General features: G+C 42.4%; 1 protein-coding gene and 1 long non-coding RNA gene across 2 annotated transcripts in view; both read right to left on the bottom strand.

Moving 5' to 3' along the window:
* Window positions 1–23,934, bottom strand: part of LOC140206112 (procollagen galactosyltransferase 2-like) — a 184,479-nt gene extending 160,545 nt beyond the window's left edge. Inside the window, exon 1 of the mRNA XM_072274289.1 lies at window positions 23,625–23,934. Coding sequence (XP_072130390.1) covers window positions 23,625–23,854 — 230 coding nt within the window. The 5' untranslated portion in view covers window positions 23,855–23,934. The remainder of the gene's footprint in view (window positions 1–23,624) is intronic.
* LOC140206113 (uncharacterized) lies at window positions 11,630–21,262 on the bottom strand. The gene is made up of 2 exons (XR_011888063.1): window positions 21,124–21,262; window positions 11,630–17,632 (listed from the first exon to the last, which is right to left on the bottom strand). It is a non-coding gene; the product is annotated as an uncharacterized lncRNA (long non-coding RNA).
* Window positions 23,935–26,347: the final 2,413 nt, after the last annotated feature.

The following is a 26,347-nucleotide window of genomic DNA, read 5'->3' on the forward strand; positions in this document are numbered from 1 at the left end:
TGCTCAATGTTGTGCTGACCTTTTCACCAACTCCACAATCAATCCAGCCCTTCCATTATAATTATGGAAAAACAGATAGATGACAGCTCACATTCAATTCCAGTTATGTCACCGTGACCTTTACGGCAGGTAACCCTTTTAACGTGTATAAATAATAAATTAAACTAATTAAGTTCTTAGCCAGTGTTCCTCGGCAAAAGAGCAATATGTTGAAAAACGTACAATAACCATGTTCTAAACAAAAGATTACTTTGCAACTCATACAAAAAAACTTATTCCAGATTGCCAACTCCTTTTGCTCTCTGCAAGTCTGTCATTTAATAAAGGACAATTTTCAACACAAAGCTACAGACCATGAAACGGTCACTCAGGCCCCCATTCCAACAGAATACAAAGCAACCATAATAGATTCCACCCAAACACACCTAATCTCTGATTCCCAAAACTAATTCCAAAATACCATTCAACCACTACCATTCAATCCTGCTTTCATGTAGAATTTAATTATCTTTGGCATGGCAATGCAAAGGAATGGAGTAGTTTTCAACTTTGTTCACATGATATCTACAATAGTCACTCTGATTGTAGATACCTTCCATGGGGAATAAGCAATTTTCCTCCAGAACCCCTTTGCAGCATTACCTTGAAGCCTCGGAAGAGCTGCCCATACTGTTCTGATGTGTCTCATGCAATTGAGGACTGTATTATGGTCAAAACAGCGTCCATGCACTTTTTCAGGCTATTCCCACAGCCCAAGCTGACAATAGTTGTCTTCAAACTTTCAATTTTAGCATATACTACAGCAGACCACTATGTCCCAGAGAGCATTGAGTTTCCCAAAGGCTACAACTGGGTTGAGCAGTTCACCATGTTCTTTACTTGAATCGTGCATTGATGGAGAACATTGAGTTGTTCAGCAAGTGAGCCTGGTTCTGTTCTTGCATCTAGATTAATAATACAGATGTTCCATTTATACATATGCCCAAGAAAGCAGACAAACTTTCAGGTGTCACCCAGAAGACATTTCCAACAGGGATCTACTCCTTCAGTTGTTCCTTGCAGCAATGGTCTGGATAATTGGCATATTATTCGAGTGAGATTTGAACCAATTACATTTTCACTCAAGAGAAAAGAACATGAACAACTGAGCCATGGTTGACACTTAAAGTGGCAACAATTTGAAAACTAGCTTTTGAGTAATTACATAATGATAGTTTGTTTACTGCTGTACTGAATTTTACATGACATGTAAACACACTTGAAATATCCTTTGTATTTGGCTCATCAGGCTTGGATGAGGTAAAATTGTCTTGTAAATTACTCTCTCTCTCTCTCTCTTGCTGTTCTTAGTTGTTCATTCCTCATCTATCAGTGCATAGTATAGTGAGAGTGGCTCCAGGGCAGTGTTTTGTACTGTGCGTGGGATGTGGGAAGTCTGGGAGACTGGAGGTCTCCAAGAAAAACACAACTACACCAGGTGCACCTAGCTGCAGCTCCTGCGAGAACATATTGAAGAACAAGCTGCAGCTTGATGATCTTCAGCTCATATGGGAGAATGAGGATGTAATAGACAGGGGCTGCAGGGAGGTAGTCATCCCTCGATTGCAGGAGACAGGTAACTGGATGACTGTCAGGAGAAGGAGGGGAAATGGACAGCCAGTTCAGAGTACATCTGTGACTGTTCCTCTCAATAAAAAGCATCCAAATTTGGATACTATTCAGGGGACGACCTACAATAGGTAAGCCTCAGTGACCAGGTCTCTGATGCTGTGACTGAGAAGAGCAGAGAGGTGAACAGACTGCAGTGTGGATAGGAGATTCCTTAGTCAGAGGAACAGAGACATGGTTCTGTGGGTATGATAAAGAGACCCAGATGGTATGTTGCCTTCCTGGTGCCAGGATCAGGGTTGCCTTGGATCGGGACCCTGGCATTCTCAAGAGCAAAGGTGAGGAGCCAGGTCTTGGTGCATACTGGCACCAGTGACATAGGTAGACAAGGTGAAGAGGTCCTAAAGAGAGATTTTAGGGAGTCAGGTAGAAAACTGAAAAATAGGACCTCCAGAGTAGTAATCTCTCGATTGCTGCCTGTACCACATGCCATTGAGGGTAAAAATAAGATGACTTGACAGCTAAATGCATAGCTGAGAAAATGGTGCAGGGGGCAGGGATTCAGATTTATGGATCATTGAGATCTCTTCTGGGGAAAGGGACAGGTTACACCTAAACCTGAGGGGACCAATATCCTTGCGGACAGGTTGGCTAGAGTTGTTTGAGTAGGTTTAAACTGATTTCGCTGGGGGATAAGAACTGGAGTGTTCGTGCTGAAGATGAGGTAGTTGGTTTACAAACAGAGGCAATGTGTAGTTAGACTCCCAGCAAGGAGAGGCTGATGATAGGGCAAAATTGCAATCAACAAACGTCACTCCACTCTTCAAGAAGAGATAGAGGCAGAAGAGAGGAAATTATAGGCCAGTTCATCTGAGCTCAGTGGTTGGGAAGTTGTTGGAGTTGATTATTAAGGATGTGGTTTTGGGGTACTTGGAGGCACATGATAAAATGGGCCATACTTAGCATGGTTTCCTCAAGGGAAAATATTACCTGACAAATCTGTTGGAATTCACTGAAGAAGTAACAAGCAAAATAGACAAAGGAGAATCAGTTGATGTTGTGTACTTGGATTTTCAGAAGACCTTTGACAAGGTGCCACACATGAGGCTGCTTAACAAGCTATGAGCCCATAGTATTACAGGAAAGATTCTAGCATGGATAAAGCAGTGGCTGATTGGCAGGTGGCAAAGAGTGGGAATAAAGGGAACCTTTTCTGGTTGGCAGCCAGTGACTATTGGTGTTTCACAGGGGTCAGTCTAGGGGCCTTCCTTTTTATGTTATATGTCAATGATTTGGATAATGGAATTGATTGCTTTGTTGCAAACTTTGCAGACGTTGCGAAGAAAGGTGAAGGGGCAGGTAGTTTTGAGGAAGTAGTGAGGCTACAGAATGACTTAGATTGATGAGGAGAATAAGTAAAGAAACAGAAGATGGAATACAGTGTCAGGAAGTGTATGATCATGCACTTTAGCAGAAAAAATTAACCATTTTCTAAATGGGGAGAAAATACAAATAACTGAGGTGCAAAGGGACTTGGGAGTCCCTAAAGGTTAATTTGCAGGTTGAGTCTTTGGTGAGGAAGGCCACAATGTCTGCATTCATTTTGAGGACTAGAATATAAAAGCAAGGATGTAATGTTGAGGCTTTATAAAGCACTTGCGAAGCCTCACGGAGCATTGTGAGCAGGTTTGAGCACCATATTTTAGAAAGGATGTGCTGAAACTGGAGAGGATTCAAAGGAGGTTCACGAAAATGATTCCAGGATTAAACAGCTTCTCGTATAAAGAATGTTTGATGTCTCTGGGCCTGTATTCACTGGAATTCAGCAGAATGAGGGATGACCTTATTGAAACCTATCAAATGGTGAAAGCCCTTGATAGAGTGGATGTGGAGAGGGTGTTTCCTGAGGTAGGAGTGTCTCAGATGAGAGAATGCAGCCTCAAAATAGAGGAGCATCTTTTTAGAATGGAGATGAGGAGGAATATCTTCAGCCAGAGAGAGGTGAATCTGTGGAATTCTTTGCCACAAGCAGCTGTGAAGGCCAAATCTTTATGTACATTTAAGGCAGAGGTTGATAGATTCTTGATTAGTCAGGGCATGAAGGGATACAGGGAGAGCGAGGCAGGAGATTAGGGCTGAGAGGAAAAATGGATTAGCTATGATGAAATGGTGGAGCAGACACGATGGGCCAAATGGCCTAATTCTGCTCCTATATCTTATGGTCTATACCACAGACATATTAAAATGGCTTTTGCAGATTGGTTAACAATGATAGAATTTGCTCTTTTTAATGTAAGTGAAAGTTTTGTAATTTTGTAATTTATTATTTGATCTACAATGCTATTTTGTGCCCAGCTAGCAGGTTGAATATCTACTCTTGTTTTGTTTTTAAAAAGTATCACTCAAATGATTTTAAATGGAGCTGTCAATTTCTTTTTAAAGTTATTACAATATTCACTGTAAATCTCAAGGCGAATTTATTAATGAACTTAGTCAAAATAGCGCTAAATGGCTACTCCTTTGCTTGCATCTTTGGAGACAGCTCTATTTCCATCTTTAATAGCTCTATTTTTTGCTTTCAGGGTTCTATTGAAGACCATGACCTGGAATTACACGCTGACTTCGGTTCTTTGCGGGAATGGGACCTGCTCTTGGGGCGTCATGACTGGCCATTATCCAACATGTCAAGGGCGCGGCCTAAGAGTTCGGCTTGCCTCTGGAGGCCTAGATCTCAGGGCTCTGGAGGTGGGCAGATTGAAGATCAGTGTCCCAAACTGGTGTGCCTTGGGAGCTGGAAGATCTTTGGCTGTGTGCCCAGAGACCTGAGATCTTTAGGCACAGAGCTCGGAAAAAGCGATGCAATGAACTTTTAACATCGTAAACCAGCGAGTTGTTTGTTATGTCTCCCCTCTCAATGTGAAATGGAGACATCTTTCTCCCTTATTAGGGAGAAGCAGAACCTGTGGTATGTCGAATACCAGGTAAACGTGTAGTCTTTGGGTACTCCAAGTCTGTGTCTTTGCTGATATCTTGCTCACGCTTGAGTGCTCGGTGGTGGGTGCCAATGCTTTTTTTTTGCCGGTGGGGGGGAGGGGGGGATTGTTGCTTACTGCCGCTTACACGTAGGAGGGAGGGGAGCTGGGGAGGACTTTAGGGTTCTAACATTGAACTGTCATTCATTCTTTGGGGACACTCCTCTGTTTTTGTGGAAGGTTGCGAAGAGAAAGCATTTCAGGCTGTGTGTTGTATACATTTCTCTGACATTAAATATACCTTTGAAACCTTTGAAAACTTTTGAAACATTGGATGAAATAGCTTCTTTAGTAATGCTAGCTCTCACAGTAATTTATAGGTCTGGATGTGAAGAGTACCCATGAAGATCAGCAAGACCAAGGACAGACTTGAGTACATCTTGAAAGTTGAAACAAATACAGTGAATTTAAGCACAGTCTCTCAAGTTCTTCAATTTAAATACATAATCATCCAAAGGAATGCTGTATTCTGGAAATCCATCTGTGGACGGCTGTGTGTGGACAAGGCTTAGGTCAATTAGTTCCATAAACCACAAGACCACTTCAGGGCATTCAGAACAGTGAAATATATGAATAAGCACAAAATAATCTGCAGATGCTGTTGTCAAAGGAACACTCACAATACGCTGGAGGAACTCAGCAGGTCAGTCAGCATCAGTGGAAAAGATTAGTCGACGTTTCGGGCTGAAACCCTTCCTCAGGACTGAAGGAAGAACTTTGGGGAGGGTTTGAAGAATGCTGGTAGTTGAAAAAAACAGTAATTTGAAAGACAAAGGGGTGGGGGAGGGGAAGCAGGGAGGTGATTGGCAGGAGAACAATAGTAGAAGGAGGAATGAGGGAGGTGATGTGAAATACGGATAGAGGAAGGGAGGGGGAGGGAATTACCAAAGGTTGGAGAATTCTATGTTCGTACCAAGGGGCTGGAGACTACCTAGACGGTATATGAGGTGTTGCTCCTGCAACCTGAGTTTAGCCTCATCATGACAGTAGAGGAGGCCATGTATGGACATATCTGAATGGGAATGGGAAGCAGAGTTGAAGTGGGTGGCTACCAGGAGATCCTGTCTGTTGTGGCGGATGGAGTGGAGGTGCTCGACGAAGCGGTCCCCCAATCTGCGTCAGGTTGCACCGATGTAGAGGAGGCCGCACCGGGAGCACCGGATGCAATAGATGACCCCAACAGATTTGCAAGTGAAGTGTTGCCTCACCTGGAAGGACTGTTTGGGGCCCTGATTGGTGGCAAGAGAGGAGGTGTAGGGACAGGTGTAGCACTTACGCTTACAGGGATAAGTGCCGGGTGGGAGATCCGTGGGGATGGACGTGCGGATAAGTGAGTCGCAGAGGGATCGATCCCTGTGGAAAGTGGAGAGGGGTGGAGAGGGAAAGATGTGCTTAGTGGTGGGGTCCTGTTGAAGGTGGCGGAAGTTGCGGAGGATAGTGTGCTGGATCCGGAGGCTGGTGGGGTGGTAGGTGAGGACAAGGGGAACTCTGTCCCTGTTGTGGTGGCAGGAGGATGGGGTGAGGGCCGAAGTGCAGGAAATGGAGGAGATGCGGGTGAGGGCATCATTAATGACGGTAGAAGGGAAACCACAATCCTTAAAGAAAGAGGACATTTGAGATGTCCTGGAACCTCATCCTGGGAGCAGATGCGGCGGAGACGGAGCAACTGGGAATAGGGAATGGCATTTTTGCATGTGGCGAGGTGGGAAGAGGTATAGTCGAGGTAGTTATGAGAGTCAGTGGGCTTGTAGAAGATGACAGTGGACAGTCTGTCTCCAGAGATGGAGACTGAGACATCGAGAAAGGGGAGAGAAGTGTCCAAGATAGACCAAGTGAATTTGAGGGCTGGGTGGAAGTTTGAAGTAAGTTGATGAAATTGACGAGATCAGCATGGGTGCATGAATATATGATTCTGCTATAATGAAACCTTCATGCAAGCCCAAATTGTCCTTCCTCTGTTCTATTTTATTGCACTAGTTAACACATTTGTTCTAATTTCCTACTTGCAGTAACTTAACCTATTTATTTTGTTTTACTTCATTTAGCATTCTAATGTGAAAAAGAAATGTGCACTCACCAACTCACTGCATACAAGAATTGAAAAGCTGGTGTTACAAAAGGTATATCCTTGTTAACTTAACCTGTTACTTATTAGCCAAAGTTGCCATTGAAATGTTAGAAGAATAGCACATGAACAATTACTGATTTATTACTGTGCAAGTCCTATATTAACATGAATGAAACAGGAATGGAATATTTTGTTACAAGGAGAATAGAAAGGCACAATTTGCTTGCCTTGGAGCAGAGCAGGCTGAAAGAGGACCTGATTGCGATATATAAAATTATTAGAGGCATTGTTAAGAGAGGAACTTTTCCATATGAAGGAGGTGCCTCAGATCACTGAGCATAGGGTTAATGTGGGGGGTAAGAGGGTTATTAGGGTTTTGAGAAGGATATTTTCCATCCAGAGGGTGATCGAAACCTAATAGGTATCGCACGATAAGATGGTGAAGGTAGGTACTCTCACAACATTGAAGAAGCACATGGATGATCACTTAAATGATCATGGCATGTTATCTACAGACAAAATACTGTGGATTCTGGTTAAATGGGACATATCAGGAACAGTATATTTTACCCATTTAAGTGGCTGCTCCAATCATCCAAAGTTATACAGAAATAGTTAAAAAGGCATAAAATAGACTAACAGAGTAACAAATTATAAACTTAATGAAATGCAAAACAATTAAGAATGGCACCAATAGTACTACAGTTCTATAAAACTGTGTATTAGTTCCTAATAGTTATCAACAGAGGAATTCATTCGGTGTATGTAGATAATGAACTGTCATCATACAATGTTATGAATGATTGCATCCTCCAAATCTTCATTTTCATTGTAACATTCAAGATGATTGTCAATACCTTCAAATTCTTCATAGTTCCTAACTTGCTGAAATAGTAAAATCATTTCATTTTTACCCCTGGTTGTTTCTGGTATCTCCAAGACTGAATGCTTGAAACCACAGTGAGCAAAACAGGTCGGAACTGTCTTACTGCTTATTTTTCTACAACTATCAATGACAAAAATCATTGCTTTTTGAACACAAACACACACAAATAACACTATATTAAAACTGTTTGCTCTAAGCACAATGTAGCGTCTAACAGCCACACAAGTGTGTGCAACTGACACTAGTTAGAACCTGTGCTACAACAGCCTCCTGCCTCAATTAAGAGCAGTGTCCCAATTAAACGCAGGGAATCCCAGCAATCTTCTAAGTTAGTTTTTTTTCTTTAAGTGTTGTCCCAAATAAGGGGAAGCCCCGAATCATTGATGGTGCTATTAACCTGAATCTACTGTATTTGTAAATGGTTTTAATACAGATCGGCACTGGATGGTTGGCAAAGGCCCTGCACTGTCCTGTAGGACTCCATGTTTCTATGAATCTAAGAAGCCCCACTAATTACTCGGCAATAATCTAAAATTCATGGCGTCTTTTTAGTTGTAGGTAATAAAAGTTTTGACAATTGAAAGACTCTCTCTGTGTCTTTTGTATTGGGAGTGTGATCCCAGTGTGTTAAATTCGTTCATTCTCTTGGGAAGAAATATTCATCCCAGTAATGCAGCTGAATAAATATGGTAATTCCAGCAAGTTTAGACATGGGTCAGTCAATGAGAAACATTAAAATTAACCTTGACCTATCCAACCATAATCTATCTGATCAATACACATTTACTACTTTGAGATAACCTGGCAGTCATAATCTTGTATTTTTATTTTTCCCCAAATGCTTGGCACAGAACAATATTCCCTTATCATTTAAAGAAAACAATTTGTAATTACCTACTCATTTTAATTATTTTGGAATGTAGCAAAGCATTTCAAAGCAAATGATGCACTTATTGATGTGTCTTCATCATTGCATAAGCCAAACTACATATCCACTAGCAGCATTGTAATAATACCAGATAACATTTGATGTCACATATGTCAGTGATAATGAACCTGATTCTGATGCCCACTTTTGGGAGCGCTGGTATGGACTTGGTTTAAACACCTCATCTGAAAGACAGCACTTTGAAAAGTATTGAAGTGTCAATTTAGATTGTTGAATTCTTGTTCTCTGGAGTGGGAATCTGGCTCAGAGGCAAGTCTGTTGAGCAAAAGCTAATTAACAAATACCAGTCTTGGCACTTGTTTTGATTAATTCAGAGGGTCACAGTGCATTAAGAATTTGAAATTGATGCAAAATTGCTTCAGCAAGTGTTTGAATGATTCCAAGTATATTGTCTGAGAAAAAAATCACGAACATCTTTCAGCTGTTTTGCAATATTTATCAGATTTATGATTAAAGGAAATTTCATAGTTCTTGGAAGTACTTTTTAGATTCCAAAATCTATATGTGGCTTGAAGGGATTTGTGTTAATTATCCCACCAGAAATGAGAATCAGCTGACACCAAAAATGCAAGATGAAAATATAAAAGATCACCGATATTTATCATAACCTAACTGCAGAGATCATGACCCTTGTTCCCATTTCAACCTCACTCCTTGTTCCCATTCCAACCTCACTCCTTCCGAAGGCTCTGCTCTCCACTCCCTCCACACCAATCCTAACCTTACTATAAAACCCACTGATAAGGGGGGTGCTGTTGTAGTCTGGCGTACTGACTTCTACCTTGTCGAGGCTCAGCGACAACTCGCAGATACCTCCTCTTACTTACCCCTCGATCGTGACCCCACTAACTAGCACCAGGCCATTGTCTCCCATACTATCACCAGCTTTATCTGCTCAGGGGATCTCCCATCCACTGCTACCAACCTTATAGTTCCCACACCCTGCACTTCCCGTTTCTACCTCCTACCCAAGATCCACAAACCTGCCTGTCCTGGTAGACATATTGTCTCAGCTTGCTCCTGCCCCACCGAACTAATTTCTGCAGACCTCGACACAGTTTTATCCACCCTTGTTCAATCTCTTCCTAACTATGTTTGTGACACTTCTCACGCTCTTAAACTTTTCGATGATTTTAAGTTCCTTGGCCCCCACCGCTTTATTTTCACCATGGATGTCCAGTCCTTATATACTTCCATCCCCCATCAGGAAGGTCTCAAAGCTCTCCGCTTCTTTTTGGATTCCAGACCTAACCAGTTCCCCTCTACCACCACTCTGCTCCATCTAGCGGAATTAGTCCTTACTCTTAATAATTTCTCCTTTGGCTCCTCCCACTTCCTGCAAACTAAAGGTGTAGCTATGGGCACCCGTATGGGTTCTAGCTATGTCTGCTTTTTTGTTGGCTTTGTGGAACAATCTATGTTCCAAAACTATTCTGGTATCTGTCTCCCACTCTTCCTTCGCTACATCGACGACTGCATTGGCGCTGCTTCCTGCACGCATGCTGAGCTCGTTGACTTCATTAACTTTGCCTCCAACTTTCACCCTGCCCTCAAGTTTACCTGGTCCATTTCCGACACCTCCCTCCCTTTTCTAGATCTTTCTGTCTCTATCTCTGGAGACAGCTTATCTACTGATGTCTACTATAAGCGTACTGACTCTCACAGCTATCTGGACGATTCCTCTTCTCACCCTGTCTCTTGCAAAATGCCATCCCCTTCTCGCAATTCCTCTGTCTCTGCCGCACCTGCTCTCAGGATGAGGCGTTTCATTCCAGGTTGAGGGAGGTGTCCTCCTTTTTGAAAGAAAGGGGCTTCCCTCCCTCCACCATCAACTCTGCTCTCAAACACATCTCTCCCATTTCACGCACATCTGCTCTCACTCCATCTTCCCGCCACCCCACTAGGAATAGGGTACCCCTTGTCCTCACCTACCACCCCACCAGCCTCCGGGTCCAACATATTATTCTCCATAACTTCCGCCACCTCCAACGGGATCCCACCACTAAGTACATCTTCCACCCCCCCCCCCGCTTTCCGCAGGGATCACTCTCTACGCGACTCCCTTTCCATTCATCCCCCCCATCCCTCCCCATCGATCTCCCTCCTGGCACTTATCCTTGTAAACGGAATAAGTGCTACACATGCCCTTACACTTCCCCCCTCACCACCATTCAGGGCCCCAGACAGTCCTTCCAGGTGAGGCGACACTTCACCTGTGAGTCGGCTGTGGTGATATACTGCATCCGGTGCTCCCGATGTGGCCTTCTATATATTGGCGAGACCCGACGCAGACTGGGAGATCTTTTCGCTGAACACCTACGCTCTGTCCGCCAGAGAAAGCAGGATCTCCCCGTGGCCACACATTTTAATTCCACATCCCATTCCCATTCAGATTTGTCTGTCCACGGCCTCCTCTACTATAAAGATGAAGCCACGTTCAGGTTGGAGGAACAACACCTTATATTCCGTCTGGGTAACCTCCAACCTGATGGCATGAACATTGACTTCTCAAACTTCTGCTAATGCCCCACCTCCCCTTCGTACCCCATCCATTATTTATTTATATACACACATTCTTTTTCTCTCTCTTCTTTTTCTCCCTCTGTCCCTCTCACTATACCCCTTGCCCATCCTCTGGGCTTTTTCCCCCCTCCCCCTTTTCTTTCTCCCTAGGCCTCCTGTCCCATGATCCTCTCATATCCCTTTTGCCAATCACCTGTCCAGTTCTTGGCTCCATCCCTCCCCCTCCTGTCTCCTCCTATCATTTTGGATCTCCCCCTCCCCCTCCCACTTTCAAATCCCTTACTATCTCTTCTTTCAGTTAGTCCTGACGAAGGGTCTCGGCCCGAAACGTCGACTGTACCTCTTCCTACAGATGCTGCCTGGCCTGCTGCGTTCACCAGCAACTTTTATGTGTGTTGCTTGAATTTTCAGCATCTGCAGATTTCCTCGTGTTTGCAGAGATCATGAGACACTATAGTCAATTATTAACTCTTACTTAATGCTCAATAATTTATGTTGACAGTTAAAGACTGAAAAAAGCAAGGAGTCATAAATTTAAAAACAAAAGAGACCTAACAGCCATCTGAACCAATCATATAGTGTTTGTGCTTCAGTTGCATGCACTGACTACACAATTCTGCCACTTTTTTATTGCTTAAAGTGGGTTCTACAGAAGCCCAGGGTAAAAGTAGTACTTAAGGCAAATCTAAAGAATGATATACTGTCCATTATTCTCAAATCAAAAATATCAAGATATCAAGTTAAATATGAACAGCAGGAAGGATAGACATCATTAGCAGTTAATGTGAAAATACATCTTCTGTACGAATGGATAAAACACTATAAAAGTACAGCAATATTTAGTTTAATTCTTTGGTGTTTTATGACATCAAGAGCCAAAAGAGGTGGAAGAGATCGTAAATAGAATTTTGCATCTAAATTTACTCAAGATATGGGCACAGAGTCTATAGAACTGAGGCAAGACAGTAGTGAGGACGTAGACCAAATCTGGATTATAGAAAAAAAAAGTGCTGAGGCAAGTTAGAGTGGATAAGTACCCAAGACTTGAGAAGGTGTCCCCTTGGACTTTGTGGGAGGCTAGTGCAGAAATTTCAGGGCCCATAGCAGAGGTTTTTAAAATGTTCTTAGTCACGGGTGAGGTGAGAGGGGTAGCTAATGTTGTTCAATTGTCCAAGAAAGGATCTAAGAATAATCTGGGAAATTATATGCTTGTGAGCCTGACATCAGTAGTGGGTAAATTATTGGAAGGTATTCTAAAGGAATAGTATAGGAATACCTATACTATTGGATAGACAGGATCCATTTAGAGACAGTTGACATGGCTTTGTACATAGTAGATCATGCCTAACCAATCTTATAGAGTTCTCAAGGAGGTCACCAGGAAAGCTAATGTAAGAAAAGCAGTGGATGCTGTCTCAATGGATTATAGAAAGGCCTTTGACAAAGTCCCGCATGGAGGTGGAGATAGGGAAGGGGGTCTGGACCAGAGAGTTCTGTCATTTGGCATTGAAGATAGAGTAGCAAATTAGATTTAAAATTTGTTTAATGGGGAAGCCAGAGATTGAAGGTAGATGATTGCCTCTCTGACTGGAGGCCCGTGACAAGTCATGTGCTGCAGGGATCTTGTTATGTTTGTTCTTGATAAAAGACAAACTTTGCTTGGGCTCTCAAATGCGAGCTCATTTATTAACAAACATAACATGGTGTCAGAAGTTATTGTGAGATCCAAATATGAAGCATAGCTGAATACCGCGAGCAACTAAGAAAGAGACACTAGGTTCTGATGGAGAGATGCTACCAGCAAGACAGCAATGCTGTATTGAAGTTCGCCAAGAAATTGTGGTGAGAGTCTAAGAATCCCCTCAATGGGTAAGCTAAGTCCTCCCACAGCTATGCAGTTTACCAGCAATTTAGCTGATAACTGGAAACACTTCAAACGGCCATTCAATATATATTCAGCAGTCAGCAGAGCCAGCGGGGTGGAGGAAAAATTGAAAGCATCTATCTTCCTACACGTAATTGGCGAAGGTGCTTTGGACATCTACAACAGCTTTCAAATTGATAGAGAAACTTTAAATTGGACACTGATGACAAAATTCGAGGAGCATTTTGTCCCAAGTAAAAACATCAAATTTGAAAGGTACAAGTACTTTTCATGTGAACAGAAACGAGTTATCTTTGACCAATACTTAGCTGAGCTTCACACACTGTGAGTTTGGAGACTTGAGGGACTCGTTAGTCAGAGACAAAACAGTTTATGAAATCCCAGAAAGTGTTTTCAGAGAAAGACTGCTCCCAGAAAAAGATTTAATGCTAGAAAAAGGTGTGAATATGTGTAGAGCAGTGGGAGGCCACATGATCTTAAGCTACGGAGGTGCCCAGAGCAGAAACAACAATGCATGCTGTGAAAACAGAGGGGCAGAGCACAAGGCATTTCCCAAAGTAGCAGCATAGCAGAGAGGTAGGCTAAAACAATAAATGCAGCAAATGTGGAGGTAGGCACATTCAAAAGATGTGTCCTGCTTATGGAAAATCCTGTGATAACTGTTGGAAGGAGAATCATTTTGCAAGGTTGTATGAAGCTGGGGCTACCAAGAAGAAGGTGCACACTGTTGATGAGGAAATTGTGGAAGTTTTTGTAGATTCTCTGCAGACTGCTGGTGCTGGTAAGACAGAATGGATCGTTTCAGTGACTGTGAATGAGACAGCAATTCCATTCAAGCTTGACACCAGAGCCAGGTGAATCTGTTGTCTATGCATGATAACAAGACTTGCAAAGTAAAGAGCAAGATTTACCCAGTGAAGTTAAAAGTGACAGGCTATATTGGAGAGAACGTTCCAGTAAAAGGAGGCTGTATAGTGACCTTCAAGCTCAAGGGGCAGCATCTAAAGGCACAGCTAAAGATTGTTGAAAAGCAAATAAAGCCAATACTAGGTCTGACTGCGCACAAAAGGCTCAACCTGATGGGAAGAGTTTTTGTGGTGGCTTCACAGACCAAAGGTAACCAGACAACACTCAATAAAAAGTACGCTGATGTGTTTGAGGGGTTTGGATGCTTATCTGATTTAACTCATGAAATTCAAGCGGCATCCACGAGAGATCCAGAGATTTTATGCAAGAGAATCACAAGAACTCCACATTCCATAGAGGTGCATACCAGCTACACCAGCATGACAGTCAGGATGCCAGTGCTGAATGGAGTGATCATGATGAAGAAGTCACCAATCTTGTCTCCACATCATGCTGCTGATTCAAAATCTGTCTCTGATCGACTTCCAGTTAAAAACTGGAAATCAAAAATATCTCTGCAATCCCTGCTGAAGTTGAAGAGGAAAAATAAAAAGAAAGATGGGGAGACCTCATAGACCCAAAGATCAGAAAAATAGCAACAGTTCAACACACACCAACAGGAGGAGTTGTTATCTATAATACAGTCAACAGCAGAAGCTCTGTGAATTGAGAAATAATCAGTTGGAACTTGTGCAAAGACTCACTGATCAGGTGGATGTGGTCCAGGGCTCCATTATAAGACATGGAGTGAATTATGGCCACACAACAAGAACAAGAACAGAGACGAACAGATAGGATCTTGGCAGAAGGATGTGAAAGAAATGAACATGTAGGTCAGAGTTCTCAAAAGGGCACAGGTATTAACACAGCAATTGAAAGCAAGACATCTGTGTAAACAAATAGCAGTCCAAAAGGGATCATTAAGCCACCATAGAAATGGATCGAGAGTGGATGAGTGAATTGGGGATTGTATTTGCTCATTACAGTTGAAGTTAATGTAAATATCTGTGTTGGAAAGTTCTTTACATTTGACTTATTGTAAATAATATTTTGAAAGCATTATTGTTTCTTGCAGGATTATGACAGCACAGTTTTGTGTTTGTTTGCTTTACAGGGGCAGATGTGTTATTATGTGCACACATAATAAAGAACTTCAGTTTCCAGTGATCAATGTGAGCAGTTCATCTGGAACTGGAGGAGGTGTTGGTGAACTGGAAGCGCTCACTAAAGTGTGGAGCTAGAAGCCATCATGTCTATAGAGTGTCCGAATGAAATTGTGTTAGTTTTGCCCATGCAAAGTTTGTCTTTTATCAAGAACAGAGATAACAGGTCAGTGCTTGGTCCATTGCTGAGTTTGGATGATAATAAGATAAAGTGGATCTGAAAATTTACAGCTGACATCAAGATTAGGGGCATAGTGGACAGTGAAGAAGACTAACAAGGCTTGCAGCCGAATCTGGACCAGCTAGAAAAGTGGGCTGGAAAATGGCAAATGCAATTTACTGCAGGCATATGTGAGGTTTTGCATTTTGGGAGGACTTACACAGTGAACAGTAAGCCACTGAGGAATGTGGTGAAGCAGAAGGACCTTGGAATGCCGATCCATAATTCCTTGAAAGTGACATGAAAGGTCAATGGGATTGCAAAGTGAGCTTTTGACACATTGCCTTCATAAATCAGGGTATTGACTACAGGAGTTGGGATGTTATGTTGTAGTCATACAACATATTGGTGTAGCCAAATTTGAAGTATTTTGTGCAGCTCTGGACACCTACCTGCAGGAATGATATCAATAAGTTTGAAAGAATACAGAAAAATTTTACAAAGTTGTTACTGGAACTTGAGGACCTGTTCTAGGATAGGGTTTTATTCCTTGGAGCAAAGGAAAAGTAGGGGAGATCTGAAAGGAGTATGTAACATTATGATGGGTATAGGTTAGGGTAAATGCAAGGAGGCTTTTTCCACTGAGGTTAGATAAAATTAGAACTAGAGGTCATAGGTTAAGTGTGGAAGGCGAAATGTTTATGTGGAAGCTGAGGGAAACTTCCTCACTCAGAGAGTGGAGTGTGTGTAGAAGGAGCTGCCAGTGGAAGTTGTGGATGAGATCAATTGCAACTTTTAAGAGAAGTTTGCAAAAGTACACATGGATGGAAGGATATGAAGAGCAATGGTCCAGCTGCAAGTCAATGGGACTAGGTAGAATAATAGTGCGGTATGGACTAGATGGGCCAAAGGGCCTGTTTCTGTCCTGTAGTGCTGTATGACTCTATGATTCTAAGACCAAGTCTTAAGAGTTAGGTATGTAATCACAATGTACAGATCTACAGTGGAGGATACAATCGTCGAAAGCATTGTATGAAGGCAGTCCATTATCTGCACTAGGTGTCAGCACTGACATTGTCAATCAAAAGAAAATGGCAGCATACACTGGATGAATTCCTCTGTCGATAACTATTCGGAGCGAATCCATAGTTTTATAATACTATATTAGTATTGGTTGGGTGGCAGGGTGGAGATACGTCTCATTGAAGGGGCGTAAGGTATTCCTTCCCTCTACTGGCCTGCAGGTGGTGGATGGCTGCAAGAGTAGCTGGTCATATCACAAGTCCTGCTTAAACAGCCACTGACATCAGGCAACCTCGAAAGAGTATTGAACATTGCTGGGGTCACCCATGTTCTAAAGACACTGCCCAGAAGAAAGCAATGGCAAACAACTTCTGGAGAAAAATTTGCCAAGGACAATCATGTTCAAAGACCATGATTGCCCACATCATATGACATGGCACATGATGATTGTAGTATTGGTAGTGTTCTAATTTGTTCTGTACCTTATGTAAATACATAGTTTCTTACTCAGCTAAATGGTACTTTGCCTTTTTTTTTACACCTTTTTAACTATTTCTATGAAACTTCAGCTAATTGGGGCAACCACTTAAATGGGCCAAAATGTACTGGTCCCAATGTGGTTCACTTAACTGGAATCCAGAATTAATAATTTTTGAACAGGTTTTCTAAAATGGTTCATTTATTTCAAACCTTCTCTGTTATACTTTTATTAATAGTAATACATGTAAAGAAGCAACTAGACTCATCCTTTTGCCTTAAAAAAAGTCCATAATTATTGTTAATAATTCATTATTCAATGATAACCTCTGCTGAGAATTACCATGGTAGACGAGGGAAAACTTTTGATTATTGCCATTTTGGTAACACACTCTCAAAAGGGTTTGCCATTCCTGTACTACCACTTCTTTTATCTATAATTAATGATTAAATTTTGTACTGAAGGATCCAATACAAAATCCAAGCACTGCCATGGTGGATGGAAATTTGTAGCACAGGAGATCATATACATGAACTATGCAAAAAAGGAAACTGAAAGCATAAACAGTACAGGTTGAATGACGTCAGTACTTGCTTACAATGAAGATAATGGAGGCATTGAGGTTGACATTGGAATTCATTACTAGAGTTCACAAAAATACTGTGAAGTGCTGCTGACAGGAATGCAATGCAAATCTAACATCAGCAACCAACACCAGGTATTATGCAGGATTCCAGAAAATCCAAAAGGAAAATATTTCATGTATTAAAAGTCACAATATGAACTGATGCTTTGGACCAGATGATAGGTGCTTTCCTCAAAAAAAATAGAAAAGGAAATTCCCAGTCTTTCTGTGGCTAAATTAGAATAAGTCTCCTGTAGAAAATGATTCCATGTAAAAGTAACTGATAACAGCAATTCACTGGAAATATCCAGCAGGTCACCTTGCATCTGTGGATAGAGAAACACTATTAACATTTCAGATCAATAACTCCTTCTCAGATTTCCTGCATTTGAGGTTTTATTGGTTTTCAAATTCTGTCTTGCATATGAAAAATATTGCAGCATCTGCATGATGTCCCACAATCTCTTTGAACCCCTACCATCAAGCAGGAGGTACTGTAGTATTAGGACAAGGACTGTTAGGATAGGAAACAGCTTCTTCCTCCAGGCTGAGAGACTACTGAACTCCCTGCCACCACCCAGGTAGTGTTATACTGTTTACTTTTTAACTTGTGTCATAAATATGCCTTATGCTAAATGTCAAACTTCTAATGTTATGTAATGATAATATTATGTTATGTGTTGCATGTGACTTAATAGTATATACTGTGTTGTGCACCTTGGTCCAGTGATGACAGTGCACTTTTTGATCCAACTTCAGACTTATAAAGTCATTGAGGGTGTGCTTTGTAGAACTCATACAAAGTAGACAATGCGCTTTTTTAACTATCACTAATGTACAAAACTGCAGAAAGAACTTTCTGATGGAAAGGTCATTGGCCTAGAGCTGTTTCTTAAATTTAGGATTTAGCCAATCCTCACTGGCACAAATCTTGCCTTGAGACAGAAGGTTATGGGGTTCCAGTCCATAAGACATGGGAGCAAAATTAGGCTGTTCATCCTATCGAGTCTGCTCTGCTATTCCATCCTCCTGCCTTCTCCCCATAACCTCTTACGCCCTTATTAATCAAGAAAATCTGTGTTAAATATAAGCAATGACTAGACCTCCACAGCCATCTGTGGCAATGAATTCTACAGATTCACCACCCTCTCATTTCTGTTCTAAAGGGACATCCTTGTACCCTGAGGATTCATCCTCTGGTGCGAGACTCCCCTACTGTAGGAGACATCCTCTCCACGTCCGCTCTATCTAGGCCTTTCAATATTTCATAGCTTTCAATGAAATGAAATGCCCCCTCATTCTTCTAAACTCCCATGAGTACAGGCCCAGGCTCTTCAAATGCTCCTCATATATTAACTTCATTCTCATGAACCTCCTCTAGACTCTCTTCAATGGCACACATCCTTTCTTAAATAAGGTGCCCAAAATTATTCACAACACTCCAAATGTGTTCTAACCAGTGCCTTATAAAGCCTCAGCATTACATCCTTGCTTTCATATTCTAGTCCTCTTGAAATGAATGCTAACATTGCATTTGCCTTTCTTACCATTGACTCTCAACCTGCAAGCTAATCTTTAGGGAATCCTGCGCAAAGAGTTCCTGTGCATCTCTGATTTCTGAATTTTCTCCACATATAGAAAATAGTCTGCGCCTTTAATCTTTCTACCAAAGTGCATGACAATACACTTCCCTACACTATATTCTATCTGCCACTTCTTTGTCCATTCTCCTAATCTGTCAAAGTCCTTCTGCAGACGCCTGCTTCCTCAACACTACCTGCCCCTCCACCTATCTTCATATTGTCTACAAACTTGGCCACAAAGCCATCAATTCCATCACCCAATCACTGTCATATAACATGAAAAGAAGTGGCCCCCAACACTGATCTCTGTGGAACACCATTATTCACTGGCAGCCAACCAGAAAAGGCCCCTTTTATTCCCACTCCTTGCCTCCTGCCAATCAGCCAGTATTCTATCCATGCTAATATCTTTCCTGTAATACTGCGGGCTCTTTTCTTGTTTAACAGCCTCATTTGCAACTTCTTGTCAAAGGCCTTCTGAAAATCCAAGTAAACAACATCCACTGACTCTCCTTTATCTATACTGCCTGTTAATTTCTCAAAGAATTCCAAAAGATTTGCCAGGCAAGGTTTTCCCCTTAAGGAAACCAGGCTCTCCTCGTTTTTTTATTCCTACAGACACATGCTGCCTTTCAAGGGCTGCCCAGGTACAAGCAGGACATTTCAACCTTGCTTCTGCGCTGTTGGTGTCTCCTCAGATGTTAAGCTCCCAACTATGATCTTCTTTCAGCCACAACTCTGTAATGCCCACAACATATTTGCCAATCTCTAACTGTACTACAAGATCACCTACCTTATTCTGTATACTGTATGCATTCAAATATAACACCTTCAGTCCCGTAATCATCACCCTTTTCAATTTTGCCCCCATGTTACTGGAATTTAAATTATTATCTCTTTCTGAACTAAACACTGCATCTACTTGCAAACCAACTGCCCCATCCTTTGACCTATCACGCTGGTTCCCATGCCAGTAAGTGAAGAATGTAAATTCACAGGCGTAAAAAGTGTGGTTCCCAAATGCACAGGATGAGAAAAACCTGCAGACTGTTGTCACCTCAGCCAGCTCCATCATGGGCACTGGTGTTGAGAACAGAAGAGATAAGCTGCTAGCAGATTAGGCAAGGGTGTCTAGATGTGGTTCATGCTGATTTATTGGCTCCAAGTTTCTTGCAATATCTGCCTTTCCCTCCCCATCATTTCATGACTAATAAAGGATGATGTTCCAAGGAAAATGAAAAATCAGAATCATATATTGTAAAATCTGTTTTGTGGTAGCAGTACAGTGCAATCCATAAAAGTTACTATAAGTTACAATAAGAAATATAAAAAATAAATAAACAGTGCAAAAAAAAAAGTGATGTGGGATCATCGACCGTTTAGAAATCCGAAGAGGAGGGGGTAGTTGTTCCTTAAACGTTGAGTGCGTGATTTCAGGCTCTTGAACCTCTTCCCTGCAGGTAGCAACCAGAACAGAGCATGTTCTGGCCGGAGAAGATCCTTAATGATGGATGCCGCCTTCTTGAGGCATCGCTTTTGAAGGTGTCCGCGATCATGGGGATGCTTGGGCCCATAATGGAGCGAGCTGGGTTTACAACCCTCTGCAACCTTTTTTCCGATCCTGTGCATTGGAAACCATATTTTGTTTTTGCCAAGTAAAATTACATTCTTCACATACAAGCAGGGGTATCCAGGAAGCTTAACTTTAATTGCCGAAAGCTTACACAAACACTCTGTTGGAGTACAGAGAGAAGATGTTATCAACAGCACTAGAGATACCCCGAGTACGAAACTGCCAATGATGACTTACTCCCAGCTCACACCACCTGTGGTCTAACCATATTGTTTAGCCTGTTTCAAGAATGTCATCGACTTTGTGCAGCCATAACAATGCGAGACTACATACACGCACGTCTCCATCTCCCAGACAACCTTTGTGAAGTAAGTCATAATCTAACATGCCATTCGCACTTCAAAGTGAGTATCAGCGGGAATGGGAGTGTAAACTACTGTTTTGAAATACTTCTATATAGGGGAGATTTCCCTCACCTAAACCCGCGTAAAAACCGGAGGGAGGAGCTTAGCTCTGTGTTGGATGCAGAAGACTAATATTAGTCCCTTGCTACCGGGTTATAGTCACTACTGAAGTACGATATTAAACAACTTGACCCATGTCTAACAAGTTTCTCGGATATAGTTCAGCAAAGCCGGCTGTCTTCCCTCCCAGGACGTACCCCGAGTGTAGAGACCTGTCAGCGCGTCGCCATCTGCGTCGAGCCTCTCAGCCGGCTGACTGCAGGTAGCAGCGTCCGGAGTCCGCCTGGACACCCGGGCACCGTTCCGCTGGACGGAGGGGTTGGCGGCAGCGACTCTTCCTCCGTAACCAGTGAGCCAGCGGTAGGCAGGATTGTCATGCCTGCCCGTCACGTCGGAAGACTGAATGCTATCGAAACCGACGCGGTGAAGGGGGCGGGGTTGTAGAGACAAGTGTTGGGATTAAGCTTTCCTCGTTTTTTATTCCAGCAGACAAACGCTGCTTTTCAAGGGCTGCCCAGTACTGGCGGCTGCCCAGGTACAGGCTGAGCACCTCGACCTCGCTTCCGCGCTGCCTCGGCTGACGGACAACAAGGAATAACTGAATCATTTATTTCCCAGATTCGTCGGGAAATTTTGTAATAACCTGAGGGGGTTGTTGTGTTGTGAGCACGGTAATGAGGAGTCCAAACAGCAAATCCGACGTTCCATCGCGTTCCCCGTTTCTCTCTCCGCGCGCCCTACTGAGTATTTCCAGCATTTTCGGCTTGTATTTGTAAACTTCAAGCTCACGGGATATACATTTCTCCAAATTAATGTTGATACCAAGGGAAGATGCCCGAGATCCAAAAATTCAGGACAAATTTAAGTAATCGACTGTTTAAAACCTGCAAATACTCTGGGTTTCGGTTATCTTCTGAAGCACTTCAGAACGGTGGCACTACGGAGCAAGACTATAGCTAATGGTCACCGATAAATAAAAGTGGCTTTTGATGTATAAATTTCCTCAATAGTCAATGAAGCAAAAATATCAATAGCGTGCTAATAGTTTCGAGCTGCAGGCCAGCAAGCCTTGATTGATCTTGCCCCGCTGTTAGACTGCAGGAATATCCAGCCTGCTAGGCTGCCTTAACTCCTTCGAGACCCTTGGTTGTATTCAAATAAAAAGCTCTGGGAAGAGCAAAGACAAATCACGTGCTGATGTATAATGTGCAAGTACGGACGCACACTGACTTTTAAACAGTGATCCCTTCTTCCCCATTCAGCGCGTAGCTGAAGAATTCTATCAATGTCCCTGCTATCTTTCACACTAGCGTGGCTGAGAGGGCGAAGGGAACGCCAGCTGCTCGATACTGCCTTCCGGAGTCCGGGTGTGGGTTGAACATGTCCAAAGCACGTTGAAAATCGGAAGCATTTGTTCTCAAGAGTGTCGAGAGCTTGTTGTCTTTTGCACATTGGTTGTTTGTCCGATCTTTCATTGATTCTATTATGGCTTTTGGATTTACTGAGTATGCCCGCAAGAAAACGAATTTTATGGTTCTATATGGTGACATATATGTAATTCGATAATAAATTTATTTGAACTTTGAACTTTAGTTTGGTCAATACCCTGGGGTCGTTAGAAAGTCCTTGGGGGCGTCAATCCTTCATTCTCATCAAACCCGCCGCCGGGTCAGGTCTCGTTTCCAAAGTTTTTAAAGTTAATCAGCGAGAGTTGAGAGCAAAAGACGGAACGCGTAATTTCTTTAACCTTCCCACAAATTTACCTGACTTGCTGAGTTTCCAGCATTGCCTAACTTGTTTCAGATTTTTTAAATGTACTTTTAGTGCGGAAATTCTAACCATTGCTCGCAGCTCTGGTGTTGACTGATAATATAACTACTCACTGCTTAAGGTCTGAGCCTTGTGATTCAGTCTGGTTTAATATTGCACTGGGAAACCTTTCACATGTAGCGAAATACCGAGCCAAACTGTTCAGCGTCCAGAGTGAGGTTAGGAATGCCGTCTGATAGAATTGGGGTATCCATCCGCAAAGGAGAGGGGCTAGGTAATTTTAAAAGATTAAACCACTTCTAAAAGGGGCGGTGCTAAACTAACCCAGCAAAATCCCGTCACTGGAACAGGGACATCGGCACCCAATGCCTGCAAAACCAGATTCCATTCTCTGTGCAGGTAAAACTCCAAATACAAGTTAATGATTTCAACTCATTCCTGATAACCATCCACCTGCTGTTAACCAGAGAGCTCAGATCCAAGATGACGCGGGAAACCGCCAAAGCAAGTTGTCTGTCCCTATGCTTATATCCCACTTCAGTAGTGTTCACTTCAATGTGAAGCAATCGACAGCTCTACAAGTGCACTCTTTCCTGATTCAGTCAGGGACTTGCGAAAGTTTCGGCAGGTATTTATATGTAAAATTATCTGGTAAAGCAGATCGCGATTTTGCCACGGAATAAGAAAGTAGACACTGCACTGTGTACTCCCACGTTTGAACGCCGCCGAGTTTGTGGCTAAAATCGGTAGGCTTTATATTAAATCAGAACCTATGCCAGGGCAATAGTTGTCGGTGATCTCCCCAGCCTGAACCTTTCTGAAAAGGTGTCTCTAACCCCTTTTGAATCGATTTGACGCTCTTTGCCTTTTATTCTTTTTTTAAAATCACAATAAACTTCTTACTTAAAGCACATTCAGCCAAACTCACCAGAGAGCGATACGGTCTTTCGGGTAGTCCAGCCGGTCGATGCAGCCTAGATAATGGGGCAACGTGTGTGCCGCGTTCCGGGCGATAATAGCCAGCAGAACCTTGGGTCGTTGTAGAGCCGACTCCGACGCCAGTTTTTCCTCCGGAAAATAGCCCTCATTGCCCGCAGTCGCTGTCAGCGAGAGCACCAGGCAGATGAGAGAGTTGTAGAGATGCGTGTACGCAGCCATGTTGTAGTAGGTGCATTAAAGCGAGGCTCCCAGTCCTGTTGTGACTGGCACTGGGCTGTTGCCTCTGTGAAGTCGTCACCCCTATTTCGCTCTCTCCCTTGACTTTCATCATTCAGCGATCTGCAGTCATTTACATACAAAATGCAGGCGCCCAACAAGCTAGGTTGTAATTCTCGGCAAGAACTATTGCTGTGGTTTAGAACAGCGTGTTTCATGGAAATCTACACACTTGGCAAATAAACATTCTAAGTTAAGATACAATAGAAAGACAAAGACTAAAAGAAACGTGCAAATTCTCAATATTGTTGTAATATTATCTTCTTTCGTGAGCTTCATTACATAAAAATCAAATGAAATGTCTAAATTTCACTTTATATTCTTTTTGAAGCACATTTGAATGTCGTTTTGCATGTGCTGTGTGCTGATATGTAGAAATGTAATTACTAAAATATGCCGCAATTCAAGCAAATGATAAGAGGAAATCTAAATTGTATTTATGGTGAATCTTCAAAGCAGAATGAATTCACGGAGTTCGGAACCGTTCAGAGATGAACTTGGTACGGCTATTTTGAAACATTAAAATTAGATTAAATAGCTCAATATTTTAATGTAGCATCACATCAGCACTTTCGAACAGGGATTCCCTTCTCTTTATTATTCGTTGTACGTAGTATTTCTATTGTGTAAGGGTTCTGCAGCGACCACCCTTAATGTCAAACGTATGAACATCCAATATCTCCTCGCGAAATATACCGTACTATACTGCATTCTTAAAACATAGAACAGCACAGTAAAGGCCTTTCGGCCCACAATGTGCCGACCTTTTAAACTACCCAACATTATCTAGCCTTCTCCTCCTACGCAGCCCTTAAGCCTTCGCTTTTTTCTTTCAATCATATGCCTATCTAAGAGTCTTTCACATGTCCCTCTCAGCTTCTACTGCCACACCAGGCGGTACAATCCAGGCACTTACTACTCCTCTGTGTAAAAAACGTACTTCTAACATCTCTCCTAAATTTTCCTCTGCTCACATTGAAAGAATGTCCTCTGGTGTTAGCCATTGGTGCCCGAGGATGACCATTTTATCTGTCTCTTCTAATCTTTTACACCTCTTTCAAGTTGCCACTTAGACTCTTCTCTCTAACAAGGAAAGTCCTAGCTCACTCAACCTTTCCTCATATGAAATGTTCTCTAATTCAAGCAGCATCCTAGTAAATCTCCCCGGCATTCTCTCTAATGCACGAAACACAGTACTGTACTCCAAGTGAGGTCTAACTAGAGTTTTATAGATCTGCAACATTGCTTCAGGGCTCTTAAGTTCAATCTCCCAACTCATGAAGGCCAACAAACAGTATGGGTCCTTAAACACTCTATCAACTTGCACAGCAACCTTGAGGGGTTGATGGACTTGGTAGTCCAGATCCCTCTGTTCCTCCACAAAGCTATGAATTTTGCTATTAACCTGTATTCTACCCTAAAATTTAAGTTTTCAAAATGAATTACTTTTCCGAGTTGAACTCCATCTGCAATTGTTCAGCCCAGCTCTGCATCCTGTCAGTGTCCCGTTGTAACTCTCAACAACCTTAGAGTCATAGAACACTACAGCACATAAACAGGCCATTTGGCCCATCTAGTCCTTGTCAAACCATGAATCTATCTAGTCCCATCAACCTATACCAGGAGCAAAGCCCTTCATACCCCTCCCATCCATGTACCAATCAAAATATCACATAAATATTGAAATTAACCCTACATGCACCACTCGTGCTGGCAGCTTGTTCCACACTCTCACCACCTCTGAGTGAAGAAGTTCTTCTTCATGTTCCCCTTAAACTTTTCATCCTTAACCCATTTCTTCTGGTTGTAGTCTTGGCCAACCTCAGTGGAAAATGCCTTCTTGCATTTAACTTATCTATACCCTCATGATTTTCTGTTCCTCCATCAAATCTCCACACTGTCTTACACATTCTAAGGAATGAAGTCCTAACCTATTCAACTGTTCCTTATAATTCAGGTCCTCAAGTCACAGCAACTTCCTTGTAAATTTTCTCTGCACTCTTTCAATCTTAATTACATCTTTCCTGTAGGTACATGACCAAAACTGGACACAATACTCCTAATTAGGCCTCACTAATGCCTTATAGAATTTTGTCATAACATCCCATCTTCTGTACTCAATACATTGATTATGAAGGCCAAAGTGACAGAAGCTTTCTTTATGACCCTATCTACCTGTAACACCACTTTCAACAAATTATGGATTTGTATTCCTAGATTGCTCTGTTCTACTGCACTCCTCAGTGACCTACCGCTCATGGTGTAAGACCTACCCTAGTTGGTCCTTACAAAGTGCAACACCTTACACCTATCTGCATTTAATTCCATCTGCTATTTTTCAGTCCACTTCACCAGCCCACTGCAAGTTCTGATAGCCTTCCTTGCTGTCCACCATACCCCCAATCTTGGTATCATCTGCAAATTTGCTGATCCAAT

Source organism: Mobula birostris, chromosome 12 (genome assembly GCF_030028105.1).
Source record: "Mobula birostris isolate sMobBir1 chromosome 12, sMobBir1.hap1, whole genome shotgun sequence".
Lineage (NCBI taxonomy): Eukaryota > Metazoa > Chordata > Chondrichthyes > Myliobatiformes > Myliobatidae > Mobula > Mobula birostris.